The sequence below is a fragment of the Nothobranchius furzeri genome, chromosome 14 (genome assembly GCF_043380555.1).
Source record: "Nothobranchius furzeri strain GRZ-AD chromosome 14, NfurGRZ-RIMD1, whole genome shotgun sequence".
In the NCBI taxonomy this organism is placed as follows: domain Eukaryota; kingdom Metazoa; phylum Chordata; class Actinopteri; order Cyprinodontiformes; family Nothobranchiidae; genus Nothobranchius; species Nothobranchius furzeri.
In genome coordinates this window covers 63,765,141-63,785,225 of record NC_091754.1, presented here as the reverse complement: position 1 = coordinate 63,785,225, position 20,085 = coordinate 63,765,141, and the positions used below count along the sequence as shown (strand labels likewise).

General features: G+C 46.7%; 1 protein-coding gene across 1 annotated transcript in view; it reads right to left on the bottom strand.

Annotated features, from left to right (window-relative positions):
* The window catches only part of LOC107376748 (mitogen-activated protein kinase kinase kinase 11), a 65,745-nt gene that overhangs the window by 16,500 nt on the left and 29,160 nt on the right, over window positions 1–20,085 (bottom strand). Inside the window, exons 2-3 of the mRNA XM_015946004.3 lie at window positions 8,238–8,418; window positions 160–308 (exon numbers count right to left, since the gene is read on the bottom strand). Coding sequence (XP_015801490.3) covers window positions 160–308; window positions 8,238–8,418 — 330 coding nt within the window. The remainder of the gene's footprint in view (window positions 1–159; window positions 309–8,237; window positions 8,419–20,085) is intronic.

The window sequence follows — 20,085 nt, the reverse complement described above, 5'->3', positions numbered from 1 at the left end:
GGAGTTATCGGGAGTTATGCAGAATCTGTGGTGAAACGTTTGAGCATAAAAAGCGGCGCTTAGTAACTAGTCCTCTGAGGTGGCCGCAGGTGGGTAGGAGCGATCCTTTCTAGCTGTTACCACCTCAACAGGAGAGGAAAGAACCGTGTTACGTCCTACCCGACATGAGCTGAGCGAAGGGTTCAGGACAGGTGGACGGGATGGGCAGGGTGAGCTTGTTGACGGCGACTCCGTAGGCGACGGCGAGGCCATCGATCCCTCTGTATGGGGCCTCTCCCGTCAGCAGCTCCCACAGCAGCACTCCGTAACTGGAAAACACAAACGTGACGGTTAGAGCCCCAAACCCTCCGACAGCCTCTTCATCGCTCAGCTTACTCTAAACAGTAACAGAAATAAATCTTTTTTACACTTTTACTCCTACTAAACCCAAATAGCTCTCGTGTTCCTTACATTTTCCTTTGATGGTTTTCCCATTTCTCACCATTCCGAGTGGGTTTAGTTTGAGCAGGAGAAAAAAGATGAGCCTAGACGCTTCTGCAGAGCCTTGAAACACACCGAAACATCTGCAGACGACAAGCTATTGAGCCCCAGGTTTAAAATGTCACTCTGAAACAATCGTGAGCAACAGGAAGTTCTGCAGCCGGTCGGGAACTAAAACAGGAAGTGCTGCCTGACTGAAACACGAAACCTGGAGATGAGCAAATGTTTAGCTAGTTCAGCGACAGCTTTTTGTCTTGAGCGTGGAAATGAGACCCTGAGTAAACGGTTCAGAGGGAGGAGACGACGGGGTCAGGGGTCGTACGCTACGGCACAAACCTTTCAATAAAAACTTAAAACAGCAAAGTAAAAATGATGTCTTTGTTTGGCAATAAAACAAGAACCTAAGAAGAACTAAAGCTGCTATTTAAACAGCAACGGCTGTACAGGTTAAGGAAACAGAAAAACAACAATGCTCTATAATCTATAATCCGTCACACTTCTGCTCTAAATTAATCAATAAAAGCTCCAACTGGAAGTTCCCGCTCGGGACGTTTTTAACTCAGCAGAGGAGCAAACGTCCTGCCGCCCTGGAGGGACCAGGCCGTCGGACCCGAGTCAGAAAACACAAGCTGCACCTGGACCTGAACAGATAATCCAGTTTTATTCTAATCTGTCCTTCAGCTGATAGGTCAGCTTTGGTCTCACTGGTTCGGTGTCTGTGGCCCAGAAGGACGAGGAAGATGTTTAATATTTTACCTTAAGTAGGCCGCACCGCCCTGATTACAGCCCAGCGTTTGGATTAAAGCCCATCAGTCACACATAAACACCTGAAGACCGTCACGCTCATCAGAGGAGCGCTGTGTTTAATCACACTCCCGCTTGCTTACACAGCTCTACTCATGCAGACTGAGCACATCAGGGTGTCCTCAGAAGATGAAGGACTTGGATCACCCACACCAGCAATTAGTCCTGGCCCAGGCCTGATGGCGGCTCGCTAGGAGGAGAGTGCAGGCCAGTTTTCTCCTTCTTCTTCTCTTATTTTAGCTCTTTAATTACAAGTTCCACGCGCCGTCACAGAGCAGAAACGCTGCTCGGCATCTCGCCCCGAGGCCATCCTCATCTCCGCCTGGCGGCTTTGGAGATGAGCGCGGTGAACAGTTGAGAAAGCATCTGAAAACAAACGCTAGCCTGCCCGCTAACGTGCCGGGAATGTTGGGAAAACGAAGTTGGCTGGCTTCGCCGTCAGCAGGCTGGATGAGAGGACAGGAGGCAAAAGGAGGGAGGAAGCACTAAAGTTCATTTAAGTAGTTGGGAGAAGTTTAGTTTGACTTATTAAAAATATGAATGAACTCTATACTGACAGCTGAAGCGTAGAGAAAAACATCATCCTCTAAAGAAACTCTATAATCCAGCAAAAAACACTCATTCATCAGCACTGACACACTCTTGCTGCTGTTCACCCATTCATATTTCCTATGGTCCGACCTTTTAACGAGGTATCTGCCCCGTGGTGCTCTGGAGCCCTACAGAAGGAAAGCTGCATGTTCTCCTCTCTGTAGGTACTCAGGGTCGCCCCCCCAGGCCAGAAGCATGCACGCCAGGTGGACTGGAGACTCGATCGTCCCAAGGTGCGAGTTGGTTGTCTGTAACTGTGATGGACTGGACCTGTCCAAGTGGTCCCCACCCATCATCCAACGACTGCTGGAATTAGCCCACCCTACCAAGGATAAGGCATAACAATGATGGATGGGTGCATTTCTGACGACCGTGGACTCGAGTCAGTAGAGATTCGTGTGTCCTCACTTCAGAAGGCAGTATGATAGAGGCAGAAAGACCCAAACCAGCAAATTATTGAAAAGGTCTACTTATTTTGACTTTTAAGAGCAGCTAAAGGTCGCTATGCTAATCTTAATGGGCCACTGATGGTTACCATGGTGACCTTAACAGTGAACTGGCCACGGCTTTAACATCTGACCTTTCATGAGATTGCATGAGATGAGCTAAACATGGTTCCTAAATACCATCGAGCCTTAGAGAAGACGGGAACGTAGCGGACCGGCCGCCATCAACGTTTCTCTGAACTTTTCACGATTCCTTAATTATAACTTAAGGTTCTCCTGACTCCCCCAGACAACCCCCACTGGTTCAAGCCTTTGTTACAAAACCAAAAACCATAATCAGAGGGTTTTACACACACACACACACACACACACACACACACACACACACACACACGCACGCACGCACGCACACACACACAGGGCTGTGGTCAGGTCTATGCGAGGCCTCCTCTGTCTCTACTGGAGACAATGGGACAGTGTGCACAACACACGGCTCACAACAAAGCACAGAGCAGCTCTTTGAAGAGACGGGGTCACATGGTCACCGTGGCCTAACTGCTGCACTCCATCACTCCGTCTATCCACCTCTTCATCAACAAGTCTCCCACAACACACGAGTCTAGTCTGCTGTACGTCACAGACGTCCCAGTGGACACAAAAACTAGTTATAGAAATACATCATGTCTGCTTACTTATACTTCTGGTCAGGTCTGGAGGAGAGAAGACACACGACAGCAACACCAATAATAATAATACTTGATTGAGTTTTTTTAATCACCACGATTGTTTTGCATAAACAGAAACATGACCCCTAGCTGGACATAGTCAGGCTGACAGATCAGATCTTCAGGTTTAAAGATGGTTTCCACGTAGAGCCTTCTAAGATGTGACTCAGAGCCTGCCCACACCAGCCATCCCTCCTGTTATAACGGGAAGATTAACAGATAATAAACGCCGTTTCTGGTTTGAGGAGTTTAGATTTCAGCTGCAATATTCAACAACACTGTCACCACAACAGAATAGAATAGAATAGAATAGAATAGATTTTACTGATCCCACTGTGGGGATATTCACTTATTACAGCAACACAAACAACTGGAGAAGAGTTTGAAGAAAAACAATAACAAAAGTACACGTATATCAGGGTTTTTCCTGGCTGAGGCAGAGGCGGTACCGCCCTGACCGTGCACCAGCACATGCATACTCTGTGCACTCAACTGCCTCACCTTTTTAAAGGCCAAATATCATAAAAGGCTCAATAATATGCATCAGATTGGTGTTTAGTTCCTTTTTTCCATCTGATATTTATAGTTAAAATATTTTTAAATATTTGACCTACATTTCAGCAACATTTTAGGTTTGTATTAATAACACTCATCTTAGTCTAAATAACACATAAATATATGCAGTAAAACATAATGCATTTCATTAACATGCATTTGTGTTGGAAATGGTAATAACATTTAATTTCTGCTGCTAACAATGTAATGGTGGCACGTCTGTTATGTACGGGTTGGCAATAATCCAGTTTAAATTATAATCAAAGACAGAAGTGTTTGTGAATTATATGCTACAATGGCTTGCCACACTTCCTGATCCTGTAGCAGTAATGTGACCATCGACATATAAATATTGGACAATGGGTTTCCATAGGCTCCAATAACACATTTTTGAGGCTAAATGGGAGGTGGCCACCACCGCCATTTTGACCGTGTCACAGGTTCCGTCAAGCCCAGACAATTCCACAAAAGGGAAGAGAGGAGGAGCTGAGGGTGGGGCTGTAAGGCTGGGATCAACTGACGACACCCGGTCGAACTAGCTACAAGCTAACCTGAAGCTAACCCGAAGCTAACGTGGAGGTGGGAGCTAAGCTAACGGAGGTAGCAACCTAGCTACAACCGGAGTTAACTGTGCACAACACCAGAGCTTCTGAGTCAGAGATACGCCGGGCTGACCGCTGGGTAAAACCGGGTGGAACACAGAGGTCTCCGAGACCTCCACAAGCCGATAGTGGGAACCCAGCTCCACCAACATGTTATATTTCAACCCATTTTCTAAAGTGCAGCATTATGTTAAATGCACTGGGTTTTACCCTGTTACATTTAAATGTCATGGTTAAACAGTACATGTTAAAATCTAAGCTCAGCTCGGCAGTGACCTAAAATACATAAATATTATTTTACTTACTGAAAAAAATGAAGTGGAGACTCCTTGGACGCTCTATTAGTGCAATTAATGCCACAGCAAGTCATTTTGTCCAACAATTGCACAAATAATATCCAAACAAGAATACACAAACACAGAGACTCAAAATCCCGGAGCAGTTTCCAGGCCAGACCGAGGCTCTACTGAGGCCTTTCCCCGGAGCTAGCTCTGTGGTCACGTGGGTCTGATGCTCATTAATTATACAGAATTTTAGGCTTTTAATACACTTAAACAGAAGAGTGAGAAAAAAATTCACCCCCCTCAGAGTTGTCATGAGTGTAAACTAGATCATTTAAACCAAAAACATGTTCTGGTACCAGGCTGTAAACATGTTTATTTCTGCTGTGAAATTGGTATTTTTAACATGGGAGTCAATGAGGATTTGCTCGCTTCTGACACCAGCCCCTAGTGGATGAGGGTGGAACTGCAATTTTTGGTACTTCGGGTTTGACTCGATTTTAGAACCGCATTGTGGGGGCTTGAATGTGACCCGTATCTGCAGCGGTTCTGATCCGTAGCGCTGCAGGATGCAGAATAAACAGGATGGTGGGGACTTTTCATCCGCTTGTAGAGTTTAGTCTTTTTACGATCATCATCATCATATATTTTTCTGTGCGCCACTTGATCGCGAGACTGCTACCCGTTAGCTTTAGCATTAGCCAATCTGCTTGTAGCTGCACTTTTGATCCCAAACTTTGGACCGGTTCTGCCTTTGTGCCTTTGCTGGTTCCTTTATTTTCCTCCTCTGCATCCAGATGACCACACTGTACCAGTAAAAAGTTTTTTTCTCACACGTAACTTACTTTTGTTCAATAAAGCTCTGGGAAAAATTGTAATTCAAAGATGTTGCACCAGTGCTACGTTTAAAATAGACAGACACCACTGTACAGCCCTGCTCTGATATGGAAGAGCCTGGGGGAGAATCAGGACATCAGTAGCACCAACCATAGATATGTACCAACTAGAGAGAAAAGCTATTTTTGATCTCTTTCTGCAGCGGTTTTAGCGCATTTCGGTGCACCGCTGCTGATACGGCGCCCCTATAGTGGTGCAATGCTGCAACTGCAGTTACAATAACATCCATATAGCTGGGGGCAGAGTGAAATCAGGCTGGGGCGGCACAACATTAGCTGGAAGCGGCCGCCATGCTAATTTGAATGCAGGAAAAACCCTGTATATACACACATAGACCGTAAGGTATTATTGTCACCTTCGACCAATAAAATCCATGAATAAAAATGAAACTAGGATTCCAGAACTATACAGCGCAGTGCAAGGGACACAGACATCCTATGTAACTCCGGTATTGCACGAGTATTGAACACATACTGAGTATTGCACTGGTGGTATTGTGTACCAGGATAATGCCAGTACCAGTTAAACTGAGGAGGTCTACAGTCTTACTGCAGAGGGGATGAATGACCTACGGTAGCGTTCTGTTTTACATCTGGGATGTCTCAGTCTGCCTCTGAAGGAGCTGTCCGTGGTCTCCACAGTGGGATGCAGTGGGTGGGAGTTTTTTTTAGATGGAGGCCATTTTCACCAGCATCCTCCTTTCACACTTCTCCTCAACTGAATCCAGCGGGCAGCTCAGAACCGAGCTAGCTTTGTGAACTAGCTTGTTCAGCCTTGGTTAGCGCTGCCTTCACCCCAACAGACCACAGCAGGTACTTAAAGGTATCCACCACCTCAATGCCTGCTCCCTGGATGTTTACTGGTGAGTGAGGAGGAGTGTTTCTCTGGAAGTCAATCACCATTTCCTTTGTCTTACTGGTGTTCAAGCGAAGGTGGTTACGCTCACACCAGTCCGCAACTCCATGATGACTGACCTGTACTCCAGGTCATTCCCCTCAGACACACAGCCGACAATGACTGAGTCTTCAGCGAACTCCTAGAGGTGACAGCTGCTGGTGTTGTAGGTGAAGTCCAGGGTGTAGAAGGTAAATAGAAAAGGTGAGAGCACTGTGCCCTGTGGAGCTCCTGTACTGCACAAAACAACCACAGACGTACAGTTGTGCAGCCTCATGTACTGTGGCCTGTTGGTGAGGTAGTTGATGGTCCATGCAGTCTGATGTTCGTCCATTCCTGCACCCCTCATCTTCTGCTGCAGTAGACACGGCTGGATGGTGCTGAGGGCAGATGAGAAGTCGGAGAACATGATCCTCACAGTGCGTTTTTGCATCTCGAGGTGAGTCAGAGCCCGGTGCTGCAGGTAGATGAGCTCGTCCTCCACCCCCATGTTTGGTTTATATGCTAATTACAGTGGATCCATTTCCAGGCTCACCACTGAACGTAGATGGGTGAGGAGGAGTTTCTCCATAGTCTTCATCAGATGGGAGGTCAAGGCGACTGCTCTGTAGTGGTCCGCTTCTTCGTGTAGCTGAAACCATGGATCCATCTTGCCTTGTATTGATGCTGCTGCTGGCCTTGTCCCAGTTTGGACCCTGTAGTACCGCGTGAGCCTGCTTTAAACACCACAGCCCACCTACCCGAGTCTTGTTGCTGACCATGTCCATTCTTCACTATGACACCATGAAAGAGTGTAAGAGGTATTCCTGTCATTTCTTCAGCCCTACACGTAAGGTATTCTGCACTAAACCAGCCATCATCTGTCCTGATTATCCAGATGTTTTCATCACCACCATCATCTCTTAATCAGCTGTTTACACTTACATCTGACCTCCATCTTCAATAGAACAGCAGTATGTGTCAGAGAACCCCCTGAAACAACAGGTCGACCGGCCGTCTCAAGGGTTTTTATCCAACTCAAGTCACAGCGGACAACAGCTGATGTTTGGCTTCATTTCCATGTACACGGACAACTCAGAGCCAGTCGGCTCACAGGAGAAAAAGCTGCTGCCACCAGCCGAGTGGGAGACACGTCCCCGTCCTAACAGGGTGGACAGCAGCTACGCTCTGCCCAACTTTAGCTCTGTGTTGAAAAGAAAGAAATAGGAAGCCGTAAAAATATATAGAAGTTATTTTAGCTCATCGTTTGGCTCGTGAAGAGGAACTGAGGTGCATTTATACAACTCTGTTTTCTGCGTCTCAGAAATAAAGCAGCCGTGTCCATAAAACTGCATAATCAGTTCTTCAGATAATCTGAAATCATGACGACACCGCTGCCGTGCAGCACAGGTCCCTGAACTCACCATCACTAAGCTCTAATTCATTCCACCAATAACTGATCTGAAATGTGGATTTTTTTTTTACTCACTGAATCATAACATTTAAGCTCTTCTGAGGTAAAAAAATAATAATAAGGTTTTTCTTTATATTTAATCTTTGAAACAAAAATGCAAGTCAGAGCCGTCTCTGGTTCCATTCGTTTTAAACATAAAATTAGATTATATTCTACAGGATTATGGTCCAAACCGACTGAATATTTGTTCAAGGAGGAAACTCGACTCACGTGCAACAGCTCCAACAGAACTGCTCAATAATGAATCTCCACTGACCCTACAGCAAGACTGATTTGATGCAATTTAATGCTGACTTTAAAATGTGAAATGTGCTCAAGATGCTGATTCATCAGAGGGAAAAGGACAAAAACAATCACAAATCTAGGCTGCCAAAAAACAAACGTCCTCCAAACTTCCCAGGAATTAAGTCTGTTTACAGTTTTTAGGCCCCAGAGCAGGTGAATGTTACACACACACACACACACACACACACACACACACACACACACACACACACAGCGTCACTCACCTCCAGACATCACTGCCCTTGGAGAAGGTGGAGGACTTGATGACCTCGGGGGCCATCCAGGCGTACGTGCCGGCCGTGCTCATCTTCGTGGTCTTGTGCCACTCTCTGGCGAGGCCAAAGTCGGTGATCTTCAACGTCAGGCCCTCCATGCACTCGTTCTCTATGGGCTGGGCCAGAAGGACTGGAGAAGAGGGAGGGGACAGCAACATGAGCACCACTGCAGACTCATTTTTACACTTTTCAGTCCTGTAATAGAAAGATGAAGCCATGCCCGACGGAGCAAGTTGCCGAGAACTTCAGGATTCTAATTTTCTTCATTTTTCTCGCTTGCTGGTTTTTAGTGCCTCTACGAGTCAGATGGGCACACACGTGTTCCTTTACATAGATTCACTTTGATTAGTCAATGTTTGTCAGCAACACGTAAAGCAAAAGCCCGTGTGTGTACAGTCTGCGATGGCTGTTGAGTAACGCGTGTGTGCATGACTGGGAGCAGGGCTAAACTGGGACATTTCCACTCAGCTGAGTCGTCACTGAACAAGCTGAACATGTTGGTTTTGACCAGTGGCCTAGTGGTATGAGTGTCCACTCTGAGACTGGGAGATTGGGGGCTCAAATCCACGGTCGGGTCTTACCAAAGACTAAAAATGGGACCCAACGTCTCCCCGCTTGACACTCTGCATTGAGGGGTTTGATTGGGGGGTTAACCCACCAAATAGTTCCTGAGTGCAGCTGTGTCTGCAGCTCACCGCTCCCCCAGAGTCAAATGCGAAGAACACATTTTACCACTCTAGTGTGCGACGACTAATGGGGCTTGAATCTTTTCACCTCAACAGAGAAAAAAAAACACCATTTCTGTGTATCTTATACATGAATGACCTTCATTTGTACAGCACTTCATCAAGTCCAAGGACTCCAAAGCGCTTTACACTACAGTCAGTCATTCAACCACTCACACACTGTAGCCGCAGCTGGCCCGGGGCTCGCTGTCTGAGGCAAGGCTGCTGTACACACTAGTACCTTCGACCACGACCAACTGGCAAGGTGGATGAAGTGCCTTGCCCAAGAACACTAGCCTGGCCATCCAGCCCCATGCTTCCTTATGGGAAGCATTGGTTCTGGTAACGCTCCCATTCAAATAACCCCACCCCGAGAATTCTAACCTAGCCAATCAGCCCTAAGCAGCGTACGTCACACAACGCGATGCCCGCTTTCTCATAAACAAGGAAGATGGCGGCTGAAGCGAAGTTAGCTGCGGCTCTGTCCTCTGTTCTAAATGACCTGGACATGTCTTTAAAACCACAGCAAGTAGAAGCTCTAAAAGCCCTTCTAAAGAAAGATGTTTTCGCCAGATGCCATTTTTGACTACAGCTAAAAAACTCCCACCTGTCAGCAGTACAGTCGGCATTTCCACCATTCTTCTGATTGGTTATATTTGAGCTGGCTAGTCCCGCCCCTCATGTGCCTCTCTGCCTGTGAGTAACCAGACTCTCTCTCTGTGCAGAATTAAACGGAGGACGGGTCTGGCAGGCCAGGCTACAAGGACACAGCAATCGACACGGATGGAGACTGGGTCCAAACCAGCAACCTACCACTTACAGGGCAAGCTCCTTACCCCTCATCCACCGTCCCTCTCTGCACTCAAATTTCAGTTACATAGAAGGGATTTCCAGAATGAACAACAGGACAAAGGTCAGACGATTTCCTTCAGGACATTCATGTTTCCATAAATGACATTGTAAACTTAAATGTACAGTGGGGCAAAAAAGTATTTAGTCAGCCACCGATTGTGCAAGTTCTCCCACTTAAAATGATGACAGAGGTCAGTAATTTACATCATAGGTACACTTCAACTGTGAGAGACAGAATGTGAAAAAAAATCCATGAATTCACATGGCAGGATTTTTAAAGAATTTATTTGTAAATCAGGGTGGAAAATAAGTATTTGGTCAATAACAAAAATTCAACTCAATACTTTGTAACATAACCTTTGTTGGCAATAACAGAGGTCAAACGATTACTATAGGTCTTTACCAGGTTTGCACACACAGTAGCTGGTATTTTGGCCCATTCCTCCATGCAGATCTTCTCGAGAGCAGTGATGTTTTGGGGTTGTCGCTGAGCAACACGGACTTTCAACTCCCTCCACAGATTTTCTATGGGGTTGAGGTCTGGAGACTGGCTAGGCCACTCCAGGACTTTCAAATGCTTCTTACGGAGCCACTTTTTTGTTGCCCGGGCGGTGTGTTTGGGATCTTTGTCGTGTTGGAAGACCCAGCCACGTTTCATCTTCAAAGCTCTCACTGATGGAAGGAGGTTTTGGCTCAGAATCTCACGATACATGGCCCCATTCATTCTGTCCTTAACACGGATCAGTCGTCCTGTCCCCTTAGCAGAAAAACAGCCCCAAAGCATGATGTTCCCACCCCCATGCTTCACAGTAGGTATGGTGTTCTTGGGATGCAACTCAGTATTCTTCTTCCTCCAAGCACGACGAGTTGAGTTTATACCAAAAAGTTCTACTTTGGTTTCATCTGACCACATGACATTCTCCCAATCCTCTGCTGTATCATCCATGTGCTCTCTGGCAAACTTCAGACGGGCCTGGACATGCACTGGCTTCAGCAGCGGAACGCGTCTGGCACTGCAGGATTTGATTCCCTGCCGTTGTAGTGTGTTACTGATGGTGACCTTTGTTACTGTGGTCCCAGCTCTCTGCAGGTCTTTCACCAGGTCCCCCCATGTGGTTCTGGGATTCTTGCTCACCGTTCTCATTATCATTTTGACCCCACGGGATGAGATCTTGCGTGGAGCCCCAGATCGAGGGAGATTATCAGTGGTCTTGTGTGTCTTCCATTTTCTGATAATTGCTCCCACAGTTGATTTTTTCACACCAAGCTGCTTGCCTATTGTAGATTCACTCTTCCCAGTCTGGTGCAGGTCTACAATTCTTTTCCTGGTGTCCTTCGAAAGCTCTTTGGTCTTGGCCATAGTGGAGTTTGGAGTCTGACTGTTTGAGGCTGTGGACAGGTGTCTTTTATACAGATAATGTGGTCAAACAGGTGCCATTAATACAGGTAACGAGTGGAGGACAGAAAAGCTTCTTAAAGAAGATGTTACAGGTCTGTGAGAGCCAGAGATTTTCCTTGTTTGAAGTGACCAAATACTTATTTTCCACCCTGATTTACAAATAAATTCTTTAAAAATCCTGCCATGTGAATTCATGGAATTTTTTTTTCACATTCTGTCTCTCACAGTTGAAGTGTACCTATGATGTAAATTACTGACCTCTGTCATCATTTTAAGTGGGAGAACTTGCACAATCGGTGGCTGACTAAATACTTTTTTGCCCCACTGTATATACCCTCAGAAATATTAATACCCTGCTCACCAACAGTCTTTGTCTAGATGTTTTTAGAAGTAGTCTGATTATGTGGTGTCCAAAATGTTCTGATCACATTAAGGGGAGGGGGGGGGGGGGGGGGGGGGGCTCGATCAAGCCATTACCAGTAACAATTTCCCTGGTCGATTGGTTTTACAGCATGTTGCTCTGCATCTCTGCCCTGATAACAGGAGTTGGAAGAAGTTCCAGTGTGGATCACTACTGGAGGGGTTTTCATGAAATGAATGAATATTTCTTCCATCTTCTCTCTTCGTTGATGTTATAAAGGAAGCTCCACACACAAAAAGTCAGCAACAACCAGGCCTTGTTCTCGCTACATAAAGAACCCAATAAATTCATCTGTAAACCTGATTACATGTAATGTTATCAGTGTAACCTCCGTCAGTCGTTTGTGTATAGAATAAAAGGGGAGCGAGGACACAACCCTGGGGAGACCCATAGATGAAGCAAAGAGCTCAGATAAACACAGCAGAGTCCTCACTGTTAAAAAATGCATCAACCAGGAAATACATTGAATTCAATGTTATAAAAGCTCTGTGGCTGGTGTGTGTGCACACATAGGAAAAGAGAGTTTTCCAGTGACTGGGACCATTTGGAAAAGTACTGCTGTGTGAGGGGGCCATGAATAAGAATAAAGTAAGTGCTACTTCCTCATTCCTTCTGAAACACCCTGAGAATTTAGCCTCATAAGGCGAGACAAAGTAAAAGCATGTTTGTAAACTGGAATTTCATTTCAACACCTTTTTGTCCATTACATTGTTGACAATTGTGTCCATTAATGATGAAAATAAATAATTTAAAGATAAACAGAAGACAAAAGTAAGGATGACAAACTTTACAAAATAAAAAATTATTGAAATAGAGAAAAAAGAAACAAAAACCAATTTCATGAAGTGTTAGCAATCCGAGTTTGAATATATCAAGTTGTGCTCATTCTTGCAGTATCACAAGCGTCCAGCGTCTGAAAGCATGAGTTATGGTCACCTGAACATGTGCTGAATAATCTGGATTACATATGGGACATTCCCATCTGTACCGGGTCGGCCCGGGCCGGGTAGCGTAGGTTGTTTACATATCTGGGTGGCCCGGTATCTTTCCGGGCCAACCAAGGCTCATTCTCAGCCCTCTTCTGGAGGGGGTCTGCTTCAGGCCGACCAGGGCCAACACACCCACTGCTGACAGCAAATTCACACCTTCCATTAGAGCAAGCCTCTGATTGGTGGCTAGAATCAGCCCACATGGGCTTAAGACAAGGATGTGTGGAATCAACCGGACCAGGCTGGGGCCGACTGGGCTACCCGGCCCGGGCCGACCCGGTACAGATGGGAATGACCCATTACTGAAAGTTTAATTCAACAGTGACATCTAGCAGGAATACGTGCTGTTGTGTAACCAGGAGGCCCTGAAGGACTCACAGCCAGTTCCAGTGGAAACAACACAGGATGGCGTGGACACACGGAGACTCTGGGTCACATGTCTCAGAGTGAGCGGTGGCGCTAGCATCTCTCCTCCGCTTTGCTGGCAGACCGGCCATCGTTCAACGTAAAGGCTGGCTGTCACACTCGGGGAAGTGATGAGGTAGAAAAAAGCCTCACTCATCATGAGGAAGTTCTATTTGCAGTCACTTTCCAAATTTCCATTTTCCTTCTCCTCTTCTGCCTGCTTTGGCAAAATCTATTTGGTCTCTGTGTTTTTTAGCACATAAATGTGAGTTTCATCTGTTGGTCTCTGTCTTTTCCTCCCTCGCTCAGCCATCCTGCGCTGTGCCTCGTAGCCCAGGGGCAGGCGGTTTGACGTCACAAAGGAATGCATCACAAGAGGTTGTGTTGTCTGCTGCGTGTGTGAGAATGCCACGAGGGAAATAAGACTCGCTTCTTTCACAATCTATTTGTTGGCCAAATCATGCACCCGGTTGTGCTGAAAACCAACTTACAAGGTGCAGAAAACTGGAGATTAATGGTGGCTTTTAATTCACATTAATGACCTAATAGAGGCAGAGAAGAAAAAGTGCACCGAGTCGGCGCTTATTCATCGACGTCTGCCTCCTAAACGGAACATAAACAATAAAATGACAAAAGTTGCCACTGGCCAAAACAAAACCAAGCTGTCGAAGGAAGGGGAAAGAAAGTGTTTGCTCATTTAACCTGCAGAAAATCAATTTGTGTTTGTTCCACGTCTGACTGATTGTTTTTGGCAATTCCACGTGGCTTCGGGGACCCGGGCGAGTGAGGGGAGTAAGGGGGGGCTGGTATTTACTGTTACAGGTCCTGATCCTGTGCCCTACTTCTGCCAGCCAGTGCCTGGTAAACGGGTCAAAACGAGCCGCGGTCAGTCACCCCTACGCCCAAGTGTGACCACATTCCCAGGAAGCGATGCTGCTACAGGCCGATTAGCATACAGTAGCACATTCCACGCTTCATCTGCTTAGTGTGCACAGCAAGAGCTGCTATTGTTGAGACTGGAGTTATGAGAGGGCACGTGGGTTCAATCGATCCAACAGAAAGAGATCAAATCCAAGAAATAAATGTATGTTTGGATTTTACCTGATGTGAGGTTTAACCCCCAATCCACACCAGAAGCATCTGCGGCGAGATACGGCGGCGGCACGTTTCTGTGCCAAATAGACTACGTTATAGTCTATGGCAGGGGCTCTCAATTGTAGTGGCCCGAGGGCCACTCAACAAAAAGACCCAGAAGCAAGCGGTCCGGACCGGAGGGTGGGGGGTGCTGCTGGCGGTACCATGACCGCTGGTCTACGGGTTGATTCGTGACGCGTCCCTAGAGAATCTGGAAACCCCGCTGAAGATAGGTTCGGGTTTTTTTTACGATGCCACCCACTTCTGGGTTAAGCCAACCTCCACAGTTAGCATAGGGTGAAACAGGAAGTCACACACTTATCAGTGTAAAGCATCTGTTAAATTTCAAAATAAAAGAGTATAGCAGAGTTACAATTCCCTAACTATGTAAACATGACGTCAGTGCCGATGACCAAATGGCGTATGTGCTTCCTGCCTCTTTTTAGGAGAGCAACAGCGTGTTGTTCAGGATGAACGAGGCTTTAATCCTGGCAACATCATTTATGACGCTACACATCTGTTTTACAAAGAGAACTCATGGACCAAAATACCAATAATTAGCTGGGAGTAGATGGTGAGTTTAAAACATATAATATTTAAAAAAAAGTTCTTTTTAAAGCACAAAGCATCAATTCTCCTGTGATTTTGTGATCTTACGAGTCCAACTACACAAACCACGACTGAGCCACTCTACGTCCGACGTGCCCCCAGGTGTGAATTGACGTGCTGCTGCTGTGATGCACCACAGACGCACCTGGTGTGGTATGGGGGTAACAACACATAATGCAGACCAAAGCTTTCCGACACGACACCGGTCTCTACCAAACCCAAGCTCAGGTGTGCTAACTATCTCATACATCAACAAATAAATAAAACAGCTACAGGCACATTAGACCCACGTCGCCATGGGAACAAGGTTTTGTGAATATGTCTTAACCCGCCTCCTGTCTATGTGGAAACCGCATTTTAGGAACCCTAAAACGGTATTTTCCAAAAACCAGCTTCAAAGTGAATCATTTGTACATTTTTTAAATGGTTAAAGTTACAATCTGGAGTATTTTTTATTTAACAGCGCCACAGAGTACCTTAAGACGCTGACCTCTAGTCAACAAACACATGTATAATACATAATAATATATCATAACATAATATATAGAGTTTTATAAAGACTTAAGCCTGAGGCACACCGGAGACGGATGTGCTGCGCTGCTGTCACACAGGAAGCGTCGCTGAGCGGGAAGTCACGCAGGACTTGAGAACAGGAAGCGGAAAGTGACTCTTGTTTTATGTGATCAAACTTGCTGTTGTGTTTTGAGAGACTAGTTAAAAACGGGTCAGTACGCCATTTATTAGAATATTTTAAGATCAACAGTACTTTAAAGTTATCGATGCTGCGGTTGGGTTTGCGGCGTAAAGCCGTTCCGCGTCGTAATGTCTGTTGTAAGGTACACCACAACATCGTAAACAGCCACGGTGTTGAAACAGAACTGGCGCCTATCTTCAGCGGCGTTGCGTGGCGTGACGCTTCTGGGAGCAGCACCGCGCTGCCTGGGTATCCACTTTCATCAACTATAATGGCTTCTGTTTAAAATGAGGGCGCGGCGCATCTGTCTCCGGTGGGCCCCAGGCTTTACTCTGCACCTGCCTAGGTCCATCATCAAACACGCGCACATGCTCTGTGACTGACATCTGTACATGAATGGATGTCTAACATGATTGGCTAACACTAAAAGGTGCTCACTTCGAATTGCGTGAGGCTCTACGGGACGGGGGAGGGGCTTAGCAAAAAAAAAAAAAGACGTATTGCCTACGTCTCAGAACATAAAACAATCACTTTCACAGATTTCTAAAAAATCATACATAACTCCTGAAAGGACTCAAGCTACAGAAGTAAATTCAACTTACAAAATGGCCAGACCCCCCCCCCTCCCCCCCCCGTCTGTCTCTCCCACAACAATCAAAACACAACGATCAAACGAAAACGTGTCAACAAGGTTCAACAAAGCCTGCAAAACAAGAGCTGGAGAGAACTGAAATGGGGGCTTGGAAGGTTGAATTTTAGATAGCTGGAGCACACACACACACACACGCGCACACACACACACACACACGCACACGCACACACACATGCAGACGCACACACACACACGCAGATGCGCACACACATGCACGTGCACACACACACACGCACACGCACACACACACACACACACGCACACGCAGACGCACACACACACACACATGCAGACGCACACACACACACGCAGATGCGCACACACATGCACGTGCACACACACACACGCGCGCGCACACACACACATGCACACACACGCACTCGCGCACACACACACATGCAGACGCACACACACACATGCACGTGCACACACACACGCAGACGCACACATACGCACACGCAGACGCACACACACACACAAGCACACACACACACATGCATGTGCACACACAAACACACACACACACACATGCACATGCATACACACACAGACACACACACACACGCAGACGCACGCACACACACACACATGCATGTGCACACACAAACACACACACACACACATGCACGTGCATACACACACAGACACACACACACACACGCAGACGCACACACACACACACACACACATGTAGACGCACACACACATGCACGTGCACACAGACACACACAAACACACACACACACACATGCACGTGCATACACACACAGACACACACACACACACGCAGACGCACACACACACACACACACACACACACACATGTAGACGCACACACACATGCACGTGCACACACACACACACAGACACACACACACGCACACGCATGCACACACAGAAAACAATCCATTAAACTGAGCAGAAACACATTTGTGCTGTGCGACCTTTTGCGACCTTTTGTTGACAGCTGAGAACAAGTGGCACAAACACAGCGGAGTAAAGGATGCAGCTGAAGAGCACACATGAATGCACACGACTGAACCACACACTCTGAAAGAAAAGCAGATCTAATCCCAGGGGGCCATGGGGTAGTGTGATATTGGACCATCAAAACTTCAGAGATCCGTCAGCCAGCAACTGTTCAGGTTTTAGTTCTACGCAACAGGGCTGGTGAGAAGATGCGGGGTTTACACAAGGGCGTTCAAGGACACAGCAACGGTGGTGAGAGTTATTTAAGCCATTCCTGCTGGATTTGAGCTAGAAAAGCTACATTTCCATAGCCTGGCCTGCCAGACTCGTCCTCGTCCTCTACACAGAGAACTGATGCTTCATCAAATGCTTCCCACAAGGAAGCATGGGACTGGCTGGTCAGGCTAACGTTAACAGGAAGTCTGGGATGATAGTCGGCCAGCCCACACAGAGAGCTTCAGCGAGATCCCTCATTCAGCCGTCAGGGCCGTCTTCATCAGGCTGACAATAAAGACTAAAGCTGGAGGAAATCGTCACAAGCGTCTGATCCCAGGACAGCTGTGGGGCCCTGCGGCTGTCATGATGCACAAATACAGGTGGACTCGTGGAGCTGGACGTTACACCTGGAGTTCACATCGTTTTATCGTGTTTCTTCTACGGTGACTTTGGGTTTGGAAAGCTGTCTATAAATGAAACGTATTATTATCATTATTATTATTATTAATACACTGAAAATCATGGAGTTTCTCAATATGCAGATGTGATCTATCCAGTCAGGGAGCATGTTTTCACTGAGGCCCTGTTTATAATAACAATAACAAAGCGGTGTCATCAGTAAAATCAGACTGTGCACGTATGAAGGTGCACGTGGGATCAGACGCTGAAGCCTTCATGCATTCACGCCACATTCTTCTTCCACTTCCTGAGCTGAGGCAGAGTGCATCCACAGGTCGGCCCAAACCCCCACCACCCCACCGACTGCTGCATTAGCTCCGTACTGGACAGCATGTGGTAGCAGACGTACTGCATCCAGATCCGCTAATGACCCACATCAGATCAAAGATGCTGCTGACCCAATTCAGCTCACCCAGTGAGTTGTGAAGTCCAGAGAAGACATTAAACTAGACCTGACACAAGCAAGCAGAGAAATCTTCGTCTGTTAGATGTAGGTCAGAACCTCTGAATTAGATCACATCACACATGAGAGGTTTTACCTGCATCCTCTTATCTCCCACATTCTTTCATCCAGAGGAGTTGTGCTAACCAGGGTCACACACACACACACACACACACACACACACACACACACACACACACACACACACACACACACACACACACACACACACACACACACACACACACACACACACACACACACACACACACACACACACACAATTTTTCAAAGAAAATACCGGGAGTATCAGGATCAGATCAGTCTTGCCCAGACAGAACATCCTCCTGACCGAGAGGCGAAACCAACAACATTACCACAAAAACACTGTGACACATCTCCATGGCAACGGGCCTGTGTTTGCCACTGTTTGCTGTTCAGAAACAAGAGCGTATCAGTCAGCTGCAGACATAACTGGAACCAAAGGCGGCCTTGATACCGGTTTGCTGCTGACTCAACGGGGCAGAAGCTAAATCAGCAGGAATGCCCGAGTCAGAGGTTCCAGAGAGAGCTTCTCCAGCAAAATAAAACCACCAAACCTGAGCACAGATATTCACATTCCACTGGTTCTTCAAGTCGTGTTGCTGCTATAAACCAGTTCAGGGGCCTAATGGTAGTGCTCGCCCTGCGACTGGGAGATCGGAGTTCAAATCCCGGTCGGGTCATACCATTGTCTCCCTGTTTAGATTGTGGAGTTAATCCACCAGATGGTTCATGAGCGCAGCCACAGCTGCAGCTCACCCTCACGGGGATGGGTCAAATGAGGAGGACAATTTTCACCACACCACACCAGTAAGTGTGACAACTATGGGACTTTAATCTTCAGTACTTGTTTCCAAGCTCCTGGATCTCTGGGGCTTGGAGCTCCCTCCGTCTTAGGTGTGTTCTTGCTGTGTCTTTGTAAATCCATGCTTTCGTTCTTTTTTAACACAGAAACAGTTTTGTTTACCTGTTTGTACTGTGGAGTCATCTACGAAATCCCATGCAAAATATGCAATAAAACATACATAGGAGAAACCGGACGCCAACTCAATACACGGACAATAGAACACAGAAAGGAGTGCGAGAAAGAGGCAAATCGTAAACACACAAGAGCAGCAAAAGAAGAAGCAGAAAGCACAATAAAAAAGTCAGCCGTAACAGATCATTGCTTAAGAGAAAACCATATAATGGACTGGGACAGCACACGGATCATAAACACCGAACAACAAAAATACAAAAGATGGATCAAGGAAGCAATAGAGATAAGGAGACGTGGATGTGGGACCATGAACAGGGACGACGGAGTTTACACGCTGGACCACGCATGGGACTGCATCGTCGGAGAGGGGAGAGCGGGCAGTAGAGGGCGACAACGTCCTCTGCTGCCCGCAGATAAACGGAGAAGGAAGTGACGCGCCACCATCAGCGTCAGCCTGAAGAAGCCGGCAGCTGTCGGCGAAACCGTAGCTACAAACAGGTAAACAAAACTGTTTCCCTCCGTCTCCTACGCATCTTTGGGGGCAGATCTGTGGCCCCTCACACTCTCTGTTGGACGCTCCTATAGAGAAACCTTACATATACAAGCACGTGTACCAAGCCCCCACAATGCGGCTCTAAAATTGAAGCAATCCCGGAAGTACCAAAAATTGCAGTTCCACCCTCATCCACTAGGGGCTGGTGTCAGAAGCGAGCAAATCCTCATTGACTCCCATGTTAAAAATACCAATTTCACAGCAGAAATAAACATGTTTACAGCCTGGTACCAGAACATGCTTTTGGTTTAAATGAT